The sequence below is a fragment of the Arachis ipaensis genome, chromosome B02 (assembly GCF_000816755.2).
Source record: "Arachis ipaensis cultivar K30076 chromosome B02, Araip1.1, whole genome shotgun sequence".
NCBI lineage: Eukaryota > Viridiplantae > Streptophyta > Magnoliopsida > Fabales > Fabaceae > Arachis > Arachis ipaensis.
In genome coordinates, this window is record NC_029786.2 from 10,286,812 (window position 1) to 10,305,376 (window position 18,565).

Sequence of the window (18,565 nt, forward strand, 5' to 3'; positions counted from 1 at the left end):
AACTTCCAAACAGTTAAGTACATACAGAACATGAAAATGACCCAAGGTGTTAAAATGGATGAAATCATGAGTTAATCGGCATTATATGCTTGGGCATGAGAATTAACTAATTCAGCTCATCATATTATACATATGAATGTTACTATGACTATCGTTATTAAAATTTTGATAATTTGAAGAAAATAAAGCTAAAATTAAGATTTTTACACTATTTTGTAATATTTTTATATTTCAAAATAAAGTAGCAAAAAGTGATGAAACTAAAATATATTGTCAAATAATAAAAAATATAATCTTAATTTTAGTTACACTTCTTAAATGTTATTAAAATTTTTATAATCATATAAAAAATTTACTTTTTATAAGTGTGTGCGCCACAATAATCATATTCATTATAATGATAGCTACAGTAGAATATATTTGTATACAAAAGTACTATGTATGCACCAACATCAGGTATTATATATAAATATGTATTGTTTAAATTATTTTCATTGTGTATTTTGTATTCTAACATATATTTTACGAGGTAATATCCAGTTTCACCTCTAAAATTCCTTGGTCCTTAAATTTACAAATCTTGAATCTCCTTCGTCCCTAATTCAATTGTGATTAACATAATACGGGCGTTAAAGTGCCATTATGGCATCTCCTAACAATAAGGTGGCGTGACTAAAATTTCAATATGATCAAATTGGTGTTCTAAATTAGTTAATTAGACTCATTTTAATTAATTGATTTTATATTAGTGCAGAGACTAAAATGAGTCTAATTAACCAATTTGAAACATTTATTTGATCATATTGAAGTCTTAGTCACGTTGCTGTAGGAATGCCACACTGGCACTGTAATGTTTCATGTCAGCACTATGTTAGCGACAGTTGAATTAGAGACGATCAAAGATTTACAATTTGTAAATTCAAAGACCAATTTTGTCCTTTCCGAAAATCAAGGACTATTTTGATTAGGTTGGGAATTTCAAGGATCAAACTGGACATTACCTCTATTTTATACTAGTGACTAATTTTGGTGTTACAGCTAGTCCATTTTTATACCTGCGTGTGCAAATGTGTGTACGTGTGTGTGCATACGCTTGGTGTGCGCATGCGTGCATTAGTTAAACACACTTACGTGTAAGTCATGTTCGCAGAAGTTGCTTTCTCAAACTGTTTGTGGACAAGGCTATTCATTTCACCATAGCAACGCTCTTCATCTATTTTCCCTTGCAAGAACCTGGGCAGCACGTCACCATGAGAGAAAGTCTTCATCTTATTGGACTTAGTGATGGTGAATGAAACTCTAGAGCTGTCCATTTTTGAGAAATACAAAGTTGAATTCCCCGTGTAAAAGCTTTCAAGTTGTGGTAACTCGTCGAGAGACAAAGTACCAAGGCTACTTAATAGTATCATATCATCTGGTTTATCTCCCTCTTCATGAGCCACTACTGTCTCCAATGATTCACACTTGGTAATGGACAATTCTTGCAGTGCACCCAAACTTTTGGCAGTTGAAGATGTGAACAAATATTTCAATCCAGCACAATTACATACACTTAGCACAGTTAGACAGAAGAAAGACACTACAGATGAAGATGCTAAGTTTGTCAAACAGTTGCATTCCGAAATTGTTAATCTTTTTAGGTTTTCAAGAAGAGGGGCCATCCAGGGCTGCTCAAACCCCATGGAGTTGAGCTTGTGTAGATTTTTAAGTCTCAACGTTGTAAGCTGCGAGAGGATTTTGGAATAATCAATGTCAGAGCTTTTTGAGTGGAATATATCTTTGAAGGCGCAATCTACTAGCTCAATCGCCTCTAACTTCGGTACTAACATCTTGCGGAATAAACAATCTGGAAATACATCTGACTCATTATCGTTGAAATTATCCAGTCCCAAGTATTTTGCTTCTTGGAAGTCCACATGAAGTTGTTCTTCCTCAATCAATATAACAATTTCCTTAGTCAGCACTAATTTCTCCAAATCGGAGGTCATAACCTAGGATGTGAAATCAATAAGACATCAAATGAAGATAAGGTAAGTAATTGGGAATCTTTCTTTCTTACTTTAAGATATGAAATAAACTAGTGATCATACATATTACATTGACCGTGTTTGTGGGATTAGAAAGCAGAAAAGACTATAAATTAATATTTGTTAATTAGCTAGCATTTCTCTTTTTCTCTTTATACTAAAGTAGTGTATTAGATATTAACATGTCCATTAATTTATTTTTTTATGAAATGAATGTGAATAATAATATCAAATTTAAAATTAGTTATGATAAAAAGTATGTTACACTAAAATAAAAAATTAAAGTCATAGGTTCAACTCTCATAAATTATATATGATAAAGAGTATTTTTAACAAAATAGTTGTATACCAATTCTCTTCCATATTTCTATTTTTTATATTAGTAGAAGTAGATATTACTAGTGCATTAACAGGCTAACATGCCTATTCATCTACCTTTTTATTAACTAAATGTTAGGAATGACAATGTCAGCCGATTCGATTTGCTTTACCTCAAATAGGGTGAATTTTTCAAAAGGCTAAGCCAGCTTGTTTGATTGGAAGGAAAGAAATAGAAAAAAAAAATAAAAAAAAGAAATTGAGTGAATTTTTATTTTCTTTAAATATGTTTGGATAAAAAAAAAATATTACAAAAATATAATATTACCTTTATATTATAAAATGTATTGAAAAAAGAATAGAAGCAATATTGAAATAAAATAACATAGCAAATTTTCCATCCAATATTGGAGAAAAAAATGGTGGGTCCCATCGGCCTTTTATACTATTTAATTTTTCCCTTCTAATTTTTTTCTTCAATCAGATAAAGGAAAATAATCATTTTCCTTCCAACTTCTTTCCCTCCATTTTCTTTCATTTCATTTTCCACTCAAACAAACAAAGCTTTAGTAACTGAAATTTAGAACGGATACAAATAATACCTAATGAAAGTTGTTTACATTATATTTGGCTTAATTGCCAAAATGCTGGATTTAGGCAATGTTGATCCAAATATAAGAGAAAATAAAGAAAATTATTGGACACTTAAAAAAAATTCTCTTTTTATTATTCTCACTTACACTGTTTCAATTTTAAAGAATTTAAAATTGTTTTAATTTTATTTTAGGCAAATTAAGTTTCTTTTTAAAAGAATTAGTTTGTAACTATTTTACGTAAACTTTGAGTTTCACCAATTCTACTATTGATTTAAAAGTTTCCTTATAAAAATCAAATTGGTAAAAGTTAATTCGAATAATTAGAATACTTGATTATCTTACTTTATATTAACATATAACATGTTCTAAAATTATAAACAAATATCAAATATTATATTACACATATATTGTTGTCACTAAACACATCTTGGCCTCTTGGGTTTCTTCCTAAAGTGGGTTTGGATGTTGGTTACCTATACTCTTTCTATTTAGATTTTGGATGTTTTTTTCCATTTAGTTTTAAATTTTTTTTGGCTTATGTGCAGCCTAACTAATAGTTGGTTGTTGTTGGCTCATATCCTAGTTGATTAGCTAGCATAAATGATGCAAATAATACATAAGATGAACAAAATACGAGATAGCTCAATCCGAATTCCATACCTTTTGTGGTGAAGAAACAGAGCCATGGTTGTCATGATCACTTGCAAAACAATCTTGATCCCCAGGATATGATTTTGGAGAATTCTGAATGACTGCTAGAAAGAAGTTGAGCATTGGACAACGAAAAACTAACAAAGTTTTGAAGTCATTAGACCATTCTAACAAACTGTCAATTCCAGAACAAATGCACCTCAACTTTGGCAAACCCCATAGCACCAGACTGGTCAATATGGGGAACAGAACAATAGCCTCTTTGTTATTTGCATCTTGAGCAAGTGCTTCATCTTTTGCAACAATCTCCTCTAACTCCCCACAGTTTCTAACAATTAATTGCTTTAGGTTATCTTTGGGAACTGATGCTGGAAATAGACTTTTTATTCCTTTACATTCATCAACACTAACTGCCTCCAGAAATGGAAAGCTGAAGAGACTTGCTTTGGGATCATTGTTCCAAACATGCGTCAGGGTTGGAAGCTCCTTCAAAATGATTTTACTCAGGCGAAATGTAACAGGATCATCATGTTTTGCTGATGTATCTTTCACGTCAAATATTGCCTCAACATGTTTACATTTCTTCACTATCAGGGTTTCCAAATTACTTAAAAGGGGAAGTAAATGAGATGGGAGAACTGCATTTGTTAAAAAGTCACAACCTTCCACCTCCATAGTTTTTAATTTAAGAAAAGGGTAACCCCATTCAACTGGGACTTCTGGTGAGCCAACCCATTTTCCTTCCAATTCAGGATAATCATTCAGAGTTAAATATATCTGAAATAATTGAAGAAAATTATTATTAATATTATTATCAATCAGCTGATTCATAGAAAAGTAATTGATGAAATACTACCAAGGAGTTGTAGAGGCGAAATAATTGCATAACGGAAACTGAAACAATATTAGAATTTAAACTTAATTTATTCACCAAAAGGGAAATTTACGATTTCTAAAAAAATAAATCCTTAACTATATGTAACCAATAACTATAATTTATGAAATCTGATCCCTTTTCTTATCAACTACTTTTATGGTATAAACAGTTTTAATTTGCACTGTAATACTAAGCATGTATTATCTTTTTATTCACAATGTTATATTTATCACGGAAACATATTCAGAATTTTAACCATTAATTCAGCATCTTAAAATGAGATCATATTTGGCAAAAATTTAGTAAGCAAAGTACATCTTTGAAGTAACACATCTTGGTTTGGTTCTTTTAAGTTGGAAATAATCGTCCACATCTCAGTCATTCCATGATTAAATTCGTTAATTAATTTATAAAAATCCGCACCTGATATAAGAACTGCTTTCCTAGTACAACGTTGAGAACCTCTTGAGAAAATTCGAAGACCGAAACATCTGGGTTGGAGAAAGAAGCTTTCATTTTTCTTGAAGGATCTTCATCTCTCAATTGTTGAGAGAAGATGGTCATCTTGGAGCACATCCGTATATTTACCCAAGCCAGAGAGGGTAACTTCAAGGCAGCATTGCCTTGATAAAAGCATTCCAGGCTTCTCAAATGTTGAAGACTTATGCTTTTTAGCTGCTCAAAGATGATCTCTTCTGTGGCTGTTTCATCATCTTGCTCTTTTTGCACTATGTCTTTCAATGATTTACAATCATGAACGTACAACTCCTCAAGGTGCTTTAAGCTTCTTGCTGCAGAGGATGTGAGCAAACACTGTAAACCATGACATCCACTCACATTCAATTTTTTCAGATTGGGAGGATATTGCTCTATTGCCCTCAAAAGTGGACAATGCCAAACAATTAATTCCTGGAGCTTTGCCAAGTAGTCTAACCCGCCAATGGAGCTTAGCTCAAATAGGCAGCTTAGGGCCAAGTACTCTAAGTGTTCAAGGAACTCGGGATTTTGAGAGGGGAACAATATCTTCTTGAAGCTTGTGGAATTGATCATTGCCATTCTTTGTAACATGGGTGTCCTCTCAAGTATTTCAAAGGGCAAAGTAGAGTACTCATTATTCACATCATCATCAAATGCTAACATTAGTCCTGTTAAATATTCAAGATCCCTGGACTGCTGCAACCATAACTTTAGCACTGAAGTATCCTTCGACCTCATGTATAGAGTTGCCACCTTGGAAATGTCCTGGTAAAGGAAAAACAAGAAGAAAAATAAAGGACATGCTTATTTGCTTGTTTTAGTTTGTGTTGATTTGGATTTTTAGAGAATAATTAATTACCTTTATCTTCGAGAAAAGGGCTGATCTATTAGTTGAAGGACTAATTTCTTGCGGTGTATGAAATAGTTCAAATTTGTTGCAGTTGAATGGATACAAATTGTTTAACTCTGGACACTCCAATGTGAACTTTCCATCATAAAAGTGAGCTAGTCGTGGCAAGTTATACAATTGCAACTTCATTAGATAAGGAAACACAAAAATCTCCGTGTTGCCACCTCCACTCCTATCTTTCTCAACAATTTCTAGCAACTCATCACAAGAACGTACTTCAAGTTGCTCAAGCATCTTAAGATTTCTAGCTATGGCCACCGGAAACAAGGCTTTCAGTTTTCTACAAAACTTGACAGTCACCTGCTGCAGATTTCGAAAGCGGCTGTCTTTTTGTTTATCCTGTTGGGTCCACACATGAGTCACATTTGGTAGCTCTTCCAGAGTGAGCTTCTCCAACTGGAATGTTCCCTTGATGTCATTCATTTCAAAAATGAATGTGATGCTTTTGCAATCTCGCACTTCTAATTCCTTTAGGTTCTTCAAACATCGAAGAACAAATGATGGAATTGCACATGATTCGAATTTACACCTTTCCAACGTCAAAGTCTTCAAACTGTAAAACCAACCTCTGTCAAGAGCTTTTTCATTTTTCCAGCCTTCTTCAAGTACCAAATGCTCAGAAACACTTATTTTGTCCATACCTTCATAATATTTCTGCCAACATATTGCAAATAAAGCCATGATTCAAGCATATAAGGATATGTAAATAAATCTCAAAAACTTATAAGGATATATGTAAAGCACTAATAGAGTGCAATAAACAAAAATGAAGTGTGATGAAAGTAACTCGATTTTACATTATTCAAGTGGAAAAGAAAAAAGAAGCTGAATTGAAACACAATTTACCTTCTTATTGTATATATATTTTATTGTATCTTGCAAATTACAATCCCAGCACATTCTCTTCTCTTCATCACCTACAATGTACACTTTCTGCATAATTGTTGGCGTGGTTTTGATTTCTTTTTCAGAGAACGTTTCCATTTTGGGGCAAGCACTCACCACAAATTTCTCCAATGATGGAAACTCAAAGGAACAACTTTTGGAACTGCAGAAACTAACAAGATTATTCAAAGATACAAGTTCTAGAGCTTTCATTTGTTTGAAAACTATGATGGACTCTTTTTTGTGTTCTTCACCTCCGTGATGATTATCTGATACAATTTCCTCCAGAGATTCACAATTGGTTACCTTCATTGTGACGAGTTGACCCAAGCTTTCAGCTGTTGATAGTGGCATTACATATTTCATACATTTACAATCTACAACTTCCAAACTGGTCAAGAAATTGAAACATACTCTCTCCTTTGAAGGCACTATAGTCTCCAAACTAGGACAATTCTCTAAAGTCAAAGATTCTATTCTTTGTAGAATTGCGTCTTGTTCAAAGCCAATATCATTGAGAGATGGTAAGTTGGTTAACTTCAAGGTTTTCAGCTTTGGAACAACTCCTATGTTTTCAATTCCATCAGACTTTGGCTCCACCAACCTGGGAAAGCGACAGTTGTCCAGCCATAGGCTCTTCAAATAAGGATTGCTGTGAAGGAAACGGTATAGAATCTTGGTGTCCTCTAACCAGGACAAGCGAAGAACTTCTAACTTGTCTCGTCGATAGCGACTTGACGAACTTGTATGCTGTAACTCAATATGCATCGACCTCAACTTATTCATTACCTATATAGAAAACAATGAAGCAAATGTATAAATTTGACAGTTTTCTTTTACTATAAATTCTTCTGATTTCAAGTGTTTGGTGAGTAGTTAAAATGTTTCTCACATCGGTTCAAATGAATTGTTGTAAGGTTTGGATCAACACATGACATCTACCATACAAGTTAATATAATTTCTTATCAAGCCATGCTACTTGTACACCAAAAATCAGACACTGGTATAAAATACACGTTAAAATACAAAATACACATTGAAAATGAGTTAAACAACACATATTTATAAAAAATATATAGTGACTGATTTGGAAACTGGTGTTTTATGTACATGTAGTATTTTTGTTTCTCACCTAATCCATTGACTAGGATGGAAAAAGATCTTCTAAAGTGGAGATTTGTAAGTAACAAAGTAAGGGATTAATCATCATTGAATTTGTAGTCTCTATCATGTGAGTCACCATGCCTTAATTCAAAGGTGATTAGACTTTTACTTTCTCACTTTAGATAAACTTGATCCGACCGAGACATTTGTGTAAAATTAAATGAATTTTTCTATGAATTGAAAGGCTGCTTGATATTACCTTTTCATGAAAGAGAGGCTTTCCTTGTGCAGATGTTGTGGCTTGACTGCTTTCTTCTCTAAATAGTTCAAGGTTGCCACAAAATTCAATAGACACGTCATGTAACTTTCTACACTTCAATTCACAATGTCCTGGACAGAAACTCTGAAACTTTGGTAGCTTAGAAAATTTAATGGTGGTTAGCTCAGGAAACTCCAATGGAACAAGATTACTTGAGCTGCTGCTGCTGTTGTTGCTGGTACCTTTTTGGGCTGCTACAATTTCATTTAATTTGGAGCAATCCGATACCACTAAACATTGCAGTTTTTCAAGCTGATGTTCAGCAATGGAAAATGGAAATATATTTTCCAACTTGTCACAATCATGAACAGTTACATTCTGCAGAGATTTCAATTGAAGTGTCCCTTCTTGATCTTCCTTGCATCTCAATATAGTTTCCAGTTTTGGTAGTGATTCCAAATGAACATCTCGCAGTACGGTAGCATATCGGTTCTGATCGGCGGCTAAGTCAAATATAGTTTCCATTGACTTGCAATTAGTAACTGTCAAGCTGCTTAGTCCTTGAAATATTCCCTCCATGTCATGACCGAAAACACTCACCAATTGATTGCACTTTTCAATGACCAGTGTGTCCAGTTTCCCAACCGGGACATTAAGATTCCAAATCTTTCTCAAACTGCTCATCCTGCTCAGTTTGATATTCTTCAAATTTGGAAAAGAAACACCCTGCATTGATTTACCGTAACAATATAATAATCAAATTAAAAGAAGTGAATAACACTGCTAGGTGGTGCAAAAATGAATTGCACGAACTACAAAAGAGCGAATTCACTGCAAAAAGAGGCTAACTTGATTAATTATTATAAAATGAGTAATGTTGACTTTGGTCAATCAAAATTGAAGTGATGGGTGAAGATGGTCCTTAATTTTTCAAAGTGGTCCTCAATCAAAGAAGGGTCAACAATTTTTGGAGAGAGAAGGGAAACGGATTTTTAGGCTTTCTTTAAATAGAAACTCACGTGCATTTATGATGTTAACAGTTGAAAATCGTTACATGATAAAGAAAGATGGTAGATGAGGGGTTAAATGGAAAAACAAGTGTGAATGGTGGTGTCTTTTGACATCGGTCTCAACATGTCTTCTTAACTGTGGAGACTCACGTGCATTTGTCTGTTGAAAATCGTTAGATAATTTAACAATTCTTAATTATTAACATCACATGAGACAACTACATATAAGTTTTTATCCCTTTTCATACAACACTAAAGGATAATGCTTTTTATTAGAAAATTAGAGGCAAATTGACCTTTACCTATTTTAGCATGACACTTATCGATTAGATCATCGTAGTAACGTATCACATAAATGACTTTTGTTAATATTTAACTCTAAAAATCATTGTTATTTAAGTTTTTTAGGTGAATGCTAGTGTAAATATAGGGGTTTGGAAGTAGGGGTTTAGGGGCTAACAAAAGATTATACAAGTTGGATAGAATAAAAACAAGAATGAATATTATTAGTCTTAGAGTAAACCACTAATTCTGCACTCTAAATTATCAAAACGACAAAAATAACTTCACTTTTTTTTTTTTGTGACTTAAAAGAAAATAAACAAAAAAGTCCTCAAATTTTTAAAATTGCTACAAAAATACTCAACCATAAATAATCATGTTGTGTTGTAGCTTTTGGTTGTTGGGAAGATAAGAAAATGTAGCTTTGGCAGCCAACATGGAGTTGTCAGCTCAGTGGAGGTAGTGTGCTTGTGATGGTAGGGAAGAGGACGAAGAGAACGAGGAGGAGGAGGAGGAGGGAAGCAGTGTATGGTGGTGATGAGGAGGACGGATATGGTGGTGGTGGCTATAATGAGAGACTAAGGGAGCTGGCTGCTGTGGTGATGGTCTAAGGGAACTTTGGTGTTAGGGAAGGATATTTTGAAGGATAATTTAGTTATTTATTAGAAAATTAGGGTTTTTCATTTGGGGATACATAGAAACATATCACATCATCAATAATGGTGTCATTCTATCATTTTCGTTTGCTACTACAGTTAATTTCTTTAACAAAAAAGACTTTTCTTTACTGTTGAACATTTTTATAGTGTTTTTAAAATTTTAGAAGATATTTTTTGTTGCTAATAAAAGTGTAGATATTTTTGCCAGCGTGTTCCGATAATACAGGAGTGAAATTAGTTTTACTCTTATTTTTAGGGTTAGTTTAGACGGAGGAAGAGTTGGCGAGCGAGTGTGTCGATGCAGAGAGAAACTAAAGAAGGGACCTCCGGCATTTGGGACCGAACTGTGCCACCGATTGGGATGGCGGCGCCGGGAAGAGGAAGACGAAGGCCGAGTTACAACGACGCCGTTTCGTATCAGTGTCTTACCACTTACTTACCGGCTTAGCTTTGTAGATACTTGATACTTGATAGAGTTGAGTAACGCGAGCTCGTGTTACAGACTTACAGTTAGTAACGTTTGTCATGGACCTCTCTTACTCAGGTTCATCATACACCATGTCTCTCTGGCCGTTGGATTTGCACTAGACTCCTATTGCACTTTTTGCCAACAAATTGTTCCTATCAAATTTTAGCTCCGATATTTTGGTTTTTAATACGTGTGACATATTTGTTAAATTTTATTATAAAATAAATAGGTCTCAACTTTGATTACTGCATGATTCTATTATGTAATTATAAGAGATTACTAAGATGCTTTGAGGTAATATCGAGATATTAATTTTGAGATGCGATGATTTAAAATACATTATTTTTTAAATGGTAGCAGATATTTTTGAAGAAAGATTGTTTCCTGTGAAAAAAGATAATTTATTCTCGTAATAATTGAGTCTCTATATGAGATGTTGTATGTTTATTCAAAAATTCCATGTAAAAGAGGACAATAGAAAGACATATACAATCTACAAATAAAAGAATAACATGTGAATGACAAGTTGATCAATGGGCTATTCAGAGTGATGGGGAATGAGAAGAGACCGAAATTTTAAGAAGATACGTGGTTGTAGTTTGAAAATTTGAAACTCTCGTTTTCAAGACTATACCCAGCGTCTAATCAACAAGGTTTGGTGATAAGAGATTATGAGTTTTGAAATGATCTAAATTAGATGTGAAACTTTTATTGGAGGAGGGAGCTTCGACAGTAAAAAATAGATTTATTGAATCAGTTTCATGGGGTGTTGCAGTTAGTTTGCTTGTTGAAAGGCAGCAAAGACATCGTGGTGTGGAGTTCGATAGAAAAAAAAAATCTATATTCAACTAATTCCTTTGTATAAGTGCTACATACAGGGACCGTTATCTGAAAAAGTAATAAGTTATAACTATACTAAGACTTAATTTGATAAAATTTTTATTTTTTAAAAATGGTTTATAAAATTTAACTTTTGAAAGATTATTTTTTAAAAATTGTAAAATTTATGTTTGGTAAATCAAATTAAAAATAACTTTTAATAAACATAAGCAACATTAATTGCGTTTGGTAAAATAGTTTTTAAAATTTAAAATACTATAATAGATATTAATGTAAGAGTTAATTTTGAATCTTAATTAATGTGTAAGGTTATATTAGATTTTTTATTTTTGATAAACACAAGTCAACTTTAAAAAGTTCTTCTTTAGATGTTTTCAAAAGCACTCCTAACTTTTAATAGCACATGAGCTTTTTGATTTACCAAATACAAAATGAGGCATCTTTTTTAAAAGTTTTACCAAACCAAATCTTATTTTAATAATATCACTTTTTTTAATTCATACATGTAATATTAAAAAAATCATATATAAAGTGACAATGTGACATTATAAAAAATAGAAATGATATTTTTTTAAGGAAAAAAAAAACCACAAATGTTACCTACAGACCTTAGCAACTTTTACGGGTCCATCAAGGAAGATGTTCTCCATCTTGTAGCATTCACCAACATAAAGGCTTTGAAGCTTCTTCAGATTCGTGGCCAACGAGAATGGCAACAAATATTTCAAATTGTGACAACCAATCACATCCAAATGGATCAAATTTCCAAAATTTGGACTCTGCCCAATCCATATTTGGTCAATTTGGATAAACTTCAGCTCTATTCTCTCTAATTCTGAAACTTCAACCTGCCAATTTTTTAAAAATACAAAAAAAAATCATATATATATATATATATATACTTTTAATTTTTAAATAAGGAAAATTTTGAATCTTATGTTTTCAAAAATTAACATATATATTTAAATTTTAACTTTTTTAAGTATTAAGAGGATGAATTAGGATTTTTAAATAAGGAAAATTTTGAATCTTATGTTTTCAAAAATTAACATATATATTTAAATTTTAACTTTTTTAAGTATTAAGAGGATGAATTAGGACTCTTAACTATTTGTTGGCACAATATAACTCTTTCACAAAGAAAAATAATTGGAGGTAAGTAATTTATCTTTCTAACTTTTAAAAAAAGAAAGTTTTGATTTTTTTATGTTTTAAAAATATTTTAAAATGTTTATTTATTTAAGTGTGAGGGAGATAACTAAAAAAGGAATTAGATAGTACCTTTTCATGAAATAGAATTTTGTTGCCTTCTGTTGTTGGTATGGGATCGAATCCACTGAACTCAGGTAAAGATTGTAGTGTCAAAGTGCGCAATTTAGGGAGCTTAAGCATCTTATTTTCATGAGTGCTCTCTACGGGGACAATCTCCTTTAAAGAGTCACAATCAGAGGCTTCTATTGTCTCAAGAGCATATAGAAGCTCAAGCATAGGAGTAGAGAAAAGATGCCTTAATTTTTCACAGAAATTGACTTTGATGGTTTTCAAGTTTGCAAAGGAGGGCTTGGAAAGTAAACATGAAGAGAAGCATATTTCCTCAATTTGCGTCACTTTATAGAGTTCAAGAGTTTCCAGTTTCTCAAAAGCCTTCTCATGATGCTGCTGCCTGTCCTTGGGGTGAATAAGAAATTGGATGTCATGATTATTTTGAATGGCCAGATATTTGAGATGGGGAAATCCTTTCAAATTCAAATCATAAAACAGATCTTCAACATCAGTGAGTTTTCCTAGCAACAGATACTCAACTCTTTCGAACAGCATTTTGATTCCCTTCTGAGAATGAATGTGAATTCCACCTTTTTGATGTATTGCCAAAAATCTCGACAATTCATGCTTTTCTGGTATTTTGAAATCTTTTTCTAAATATCTACTCAAAGAGCCAATGACAATTTTGTAACTAGATAACTTGTCAAAGAACAAGTTCTCCGGCAAATGATCCACACTTTGTATTTGTATGTCAAGATTTGTCAGTTGATTTAAACCCCCCAATTCTAATAGGCTAGCATTTCTCCTCTCATCATTTTCAGCTCCATTGATAACCTTTGGCCATTGAATTGGAGTCTTTCTCATGTACAATTCCTCCAAAGAAGTAAGACGTGAGATTACATTGGGTGGAATGACTCTAAGTTTAGGGCAATTACTTATGTCTAGAGTTTGCAGCTTAGACAATTTCCCTAATTCAACAGGCAAGCAATCAATATTAGACCCTGAAAAGCTAAGAATTCTTAGATTCTTCAGGTTTTCTATGACGCGTAATTCCTCACTTGAGGAATTTAACGTGCAATGCTCCAAACAAAGCATTCTTAATTTGGTTAGAGAACCAATGGATGAATCCAACAGTGACACATGAACACCAGTTAAAATCAACACTTTGAGCTCTTTCATTTGTTTAAAAAAATCATTTGGAAGTTGTAATTGTGGATCATCATTGTTAATTTCCAAGATTTTAAGTCTATCACATTGCATCCTCTTAGTAATCGCCTCATTGACATCACAATGCCGCAAAGAAATAGCAATGTACCTTCTAAGCTCATCATCATCTGGCCATTCATCTATTTTTCCTTTGGTCAACATGAGCATGTGCCTCTCCTTGAATGCTATCGACAATGCAGCATTGCGAACAAGATTCTGCATTGTGAAACGATCACTTGAATAGCTGTTAGACAACAAACCCGACTCTCTGAGCTTCATAAGCATGACTTGCACTCTGGTTCTGGCGTCCTTTACTGTGTAGATGCCTTGAAGAAAACCCAATCCAATGCATAGTCTCACCAAATCTGAAACTAATGCATCATGATCCATACAAGCACAAAGCAAGAAGGTTATCTTGAGCTCCTCGTTTTCCAATAGATCGTAAATCACCCGTGTAGAATGCTCGGGTGTTCCTGCCAATGCCTGCGTTTCAAGCTTGTGATGAGTTTCCTCCCAAACCAAGCGGCTCCGGTTTTTCAATGCCTTTGCAGTTGTAACTATCGACATTGGCAATCCATCACACTTTTTGACAATTTGAGCTGGTAATTCTCCAAGTTCAAGGCTCTTGTCACCTATACCAGCCATTTTATTGAACAAGGTCCTTGCATCCTTCTCATTTAAAAGGTTCACAGGGACAACTATGTCCGGCCTCACGTCCATTTGGTTCAACACTTGTCCCACCTCAGAGATCAGCAAAACCTTGCAACCTTTATAACGCTCTTCTGTTGTCAACATTAGCAAAGGTGAAGAACCATCAGGGTCCTTCTTCTCTTTCATCACACCATGCGCAATGTCTTGTTGCTCTGTCTTTTTCTCCTCAGGAACCCTTGAGCCAAGGGACTTCCCTCCTTTGAAATTCTTCTGGTTGTCATCGCCAGTGTGCCAAGGAATCCCCAATATATTCAAATCCACTTTAGCGCTAAGATCATCGAGGATTATAAGAGTGCTCTCCTTCTCTTTCTTCAATCTGTCTCTTATTCGACCTGCTCTTCCTTCCTCACTCTCCTCTTCTAATTTCATCCACAGCATGTCAGCAATCTGCCCTTGAATCTTTCTTATGTCTGGAGTTTTTGTCACGTTTGCCATGATCAGTACATCGAATAACTTGGGCTTTTCTTTATCATTTTGAATTCTGTTAACCGCTTCCATGACTAGAGTGGTCTTCCCCACACCAGATGGCCCATGAACACCGATCATTCTAGCACTCGAGTCTTTCAATGCATCCATAATGTCTTCCATGGCTGTGGCTCTGGAAGGAAGGCTTTGATAATCAACATTAGACAAAGCAAGACCCACTGAAGGTGGTCCTCCATGTGATATACAAGCAAACTTTGCCTTCTGTACCTGACTCTCAGCTTCTTTTTTAAGTTGTATTGATTTTTTGCTAAGCAAATATCTCGCTAGCAAATTAGGAGGAAGGCCGGTGAAACATACTGCATGGGCATGGTCTTCTTCTTTAAGGAACTTTTCATAATCAGAAATGATTGTATCAGCCCTGTCCAACCATTTTGACACATCATCGTATATTTCTCTCCCATGCCGGTCTTCGTCCTCTGCAACCTTATAACGCAAGTTCCGTTGTTCTAGCTTGAGCTTGTCAACTTGATTTTTTAGATCAATAATGTTACTTTCATAGTACACGAGGTAGCTCAGCTCTTGCTTTACGGCCTCTTTTACCCATTTGACTAGCCAATCTGGCAAAGGAGGTGTAGGAAGAGCCATGCTTCATTCTTGAACTTCTACGGTCGCTACATCTTCTTTCTGCATATATATATGCACATGAAACTGTAAATTCAACAATAGAAAAAAAGGTCATTTGCACACTTTTTGAAATTAGTGTCTAGTTAAATGCCTTCATGATATCTAACTACGTTTGTGTACTTTTGTACAACATCAGAGTATTTTTACTTTTGCGTGATGAAAAATTTGTATATTTTAAGCACATAATGAAAAAATACATATGTGTATTTGAGCATAAAAGTATTGTTGAGATTAATATCCATAAATTCTGCTTTGATTGTTCATTTTTGTTTGCTCTAATTCCAATTGTTATTGTTCACAACGACTAAAGTACTACAGTCGAGTAGTGTATATAATACATTGAGTAAGAAAAGAAGAACAAAGAATGAGCTTTTCAAGTCCTTGATTACGCCTTCATGGCCATTCGATGGAAGCACACAAGGTTTCAATCATATTACTTTAATAATCAATACTCTTCATGGCAATACTAATCTTATAAGCAGAGACGGAGACCAGTGTATGCTAAGGGAGGCATTACCCCTCCCTCAAAATTTAAATTTCGAAAAAACAACCATTTCTACCCATAAATGTTTAGAATGCTGCCAAAATTACTTACAAAAGAATGAAACTAACTTATATCCATAAAAATGAACTCCATATGACAAAAGTACTCAAACCATGAAATTTTTGTTGACTTTTTTAAAAATTAACCAAAATTCCTAAATTAACCCTACTCTTTATCCCCAACCTCCATCTCTCTTCTTCCGATTCCAAAATTAAATAAATAATTTTTATTCTCCACATACAAGTGCTTTTTCATACAAGTCATACAAGTCATTTATATTCACCATGTTTTCACGTTTTTTTTTTCCTCTTTTTCTTCTTCTTCTTTCTCCGTGCTTCCTCTTCCTCTTCTTCTTCTTCTTCTTCTTTCTCCGTATCTCTTTTTCTTCTTTTTCGTAATTTTTCTCTATCGTTATCATCGTCATCAACACCACCTCTTCCTCCCTTCTTTTTTTATTGAAATTTCTTCTCCTCTTTTCGTTTTCTTTTTCTCCTTCATCAAAATCACCAGAAAAAACGAAGAAACATTATTCAAGGTACTGTTTTACTGTTCTTCTAGATTTTTTTTTAGATTGTCTCTGTCATGTGCCTCATCCTTAACCAGCAAAACATTAAAAGATTTTAAGAAGAAATATACTGTCTCCCCCTATATTGGGTATATTTCTTAAATCCTTTTGGTGTATTTCTTAAATCCTTTGAGTGTATTTCTATAATCCTTTGGGTGTATTTCTGTAATCGTTTGGTTTATTTCTGTAACTGTTTGGGTGTATTTCTGTAATCCTTTGGATGTATTTCTGTAATCGTTTGGGTGTATTTTTGTAATCGTTCGGGTGTATTTCTGAAGTTCCATCATCTTCAAAACAATTTCAAAGCTTGATTTCAGAAACCATCAAAATCGAAAAAAACAGAAGGAGATCGAAGGCAAAGAGAGAACGCTTTTCCATACAAGTCATACAAGTCATTTATATTCACGCCGTTTTCACGTTTTTTTTGTGCCTCTTTTTCTTCTTCTTCTTCCTCTTCCTCTTCCTCTTCCTCTTCCTCTTCTTTCTTCGTGTCTCTTCTTCTTCTTTTTCGTAAAAAAGGAAATGAAGATGAAACACGCGAAGATGGTTCAGTGACGCGCGTGTTAGACCCAACTTGTAAGACTTGTAAACAAAAATGACTTGTATGTGTAGCACTCCTCATTTATTAAAAAAATATTAATATAATGAATAAAAAATAATTTAAAAAATATATTGTTTAAAAAATAAGGACAAATAAACTGCTAATTAATTTGAATTTAGAAATAATTAGGCTCTTGTCCATTTCTAAACTTGACACGTCAACTTTTTCCGTTCGGAGTTTGATAAATGGTGCAGTGTTTGTAACAAGAGCGTGTGGAATGTTGTAACAGAAAGAGGAGAGGGAAGATAAGAAACTTAGATGTATTGAATGGCAAAACTAAGTTATACTATTAGAGTTATCTTTCTTATATAGATATATAAATAGGTACCACATTAGCTTGCTTCTAACTAACTACCAATTACTAACAGAAATTGATTTTAACAGAAAAGATTCTACTCCTAACTACTAGTGACTCCCTTCCTTCTACAATGAGCAAGTGGTTAGTTTGGTTAATTAGTTTTCTTATAAGTCAGGTAATAGAGTTAACGGAGAAACATCCACAGAAAACTAATAGAGGACAGAAATCGAAGTGAATCATTTTTGTCTTGAGAGGTCGCGTTGTCATTCTAAAAAAATGGAGCAAGGGTCGAATTGGTAGTTCACTCCTAATTTAAGACTTCTCATTAATTTTTGGAGGAAGTAAACAAAATTTTGAGTTGGGTATTTTTGTTATTCGAAATTCATTTTATTTTTATGGATAAAAGATTAGTTTTATTCTTTTGTGAGTAGTTTTGTTGGCGTTTTAAATATTTATATATAAAAATAGTTTTTTTAATTTTAATGTGTAAATATCTTTAATTTTTATATTATATTTTTTTAGAGTTATATTTTTATATTGGTCTCTTTTTAAGAATTGCTCTAATTTCATTCTTATTTATTCAGAAGTAGTAAATTCGGTTTTGTAAGGCCCACATCGGTTGGAGAGGGGAACGAAACATGCCTTATAAGGGTGTGGATACCTCTCCCTAGCATGACGCGTTTTGACAAGTGAGTGTGGGGGGTTTCGGCTAGCATCCCTATCGTCAAAAGCAAAACCGTGAGGCCTTGTGTGCCAAAACGGACAATATCGTGCTTGCGGGTGGTCTGGGCTGTTACAGGTTTAATCTATTTAGGTAGAATTATCAATCCATCTCAATCCGTCTCGCATTCAGATACGAATTCAGAAATTTTAATATAGTGGGTTAATTTTAAAAAAATTTT

At 33.6% G+C, this 18,565-nt stretch overlaps 1 protein-coding gene across 4 annotated transcripts in view; it reads right to left on the reverse strand.

Moving 5' to 3' along the window:
• LOC107624875 overlaps positions 1–18,565 on the reverse strand; it is a 21,408-nt gene that overhangs the window by 1,914 nt on the left and 929 nt on the right. For 2 of the 4 annotated variants that reach the window (XM_016327348.1, XM_016327346.1), the window contains exons 2-9: positions 12,647–15,655; positions 11,974–12,213; positions 8,106–8,831; positions 6,703–7,530; positions 5,806–6,510; positions 4,893–5,711; positions 3,602–4,369; positions 1,132–1,991 (exon numbers count right to left, since the gene is read on the reverse strand). In XM_016327348.1, coding sequence (XP_016182834.1) covers positions 1,132–1,991; positions 3,602–4,369; positions 4,893–5,711; positions 5,806–6,510; positions 6,703–7,530; positions 8,106–8,831; positions 11,974–12,213; positions 12,647–15,616 — 7,916 coding nt within the window. In that variant the 5' untranslated portion in view covers positions 15,617–15,655. Of the gene's footprint in view, positions 1–1,131; positions 1,992–3,601; positions 4,370–4,892; positions 5,712–5,805; positions 6,511–6,702; positions 7,531–8,105; positions 8,832–11,973; positions 12,214–12,646; positions 15,680–18,565 lie in introns of all 4 variants that reach the window. The other 2 variants (XM_021115405.1, XM_021115406.1) reach the window with 2 other exon arrangements.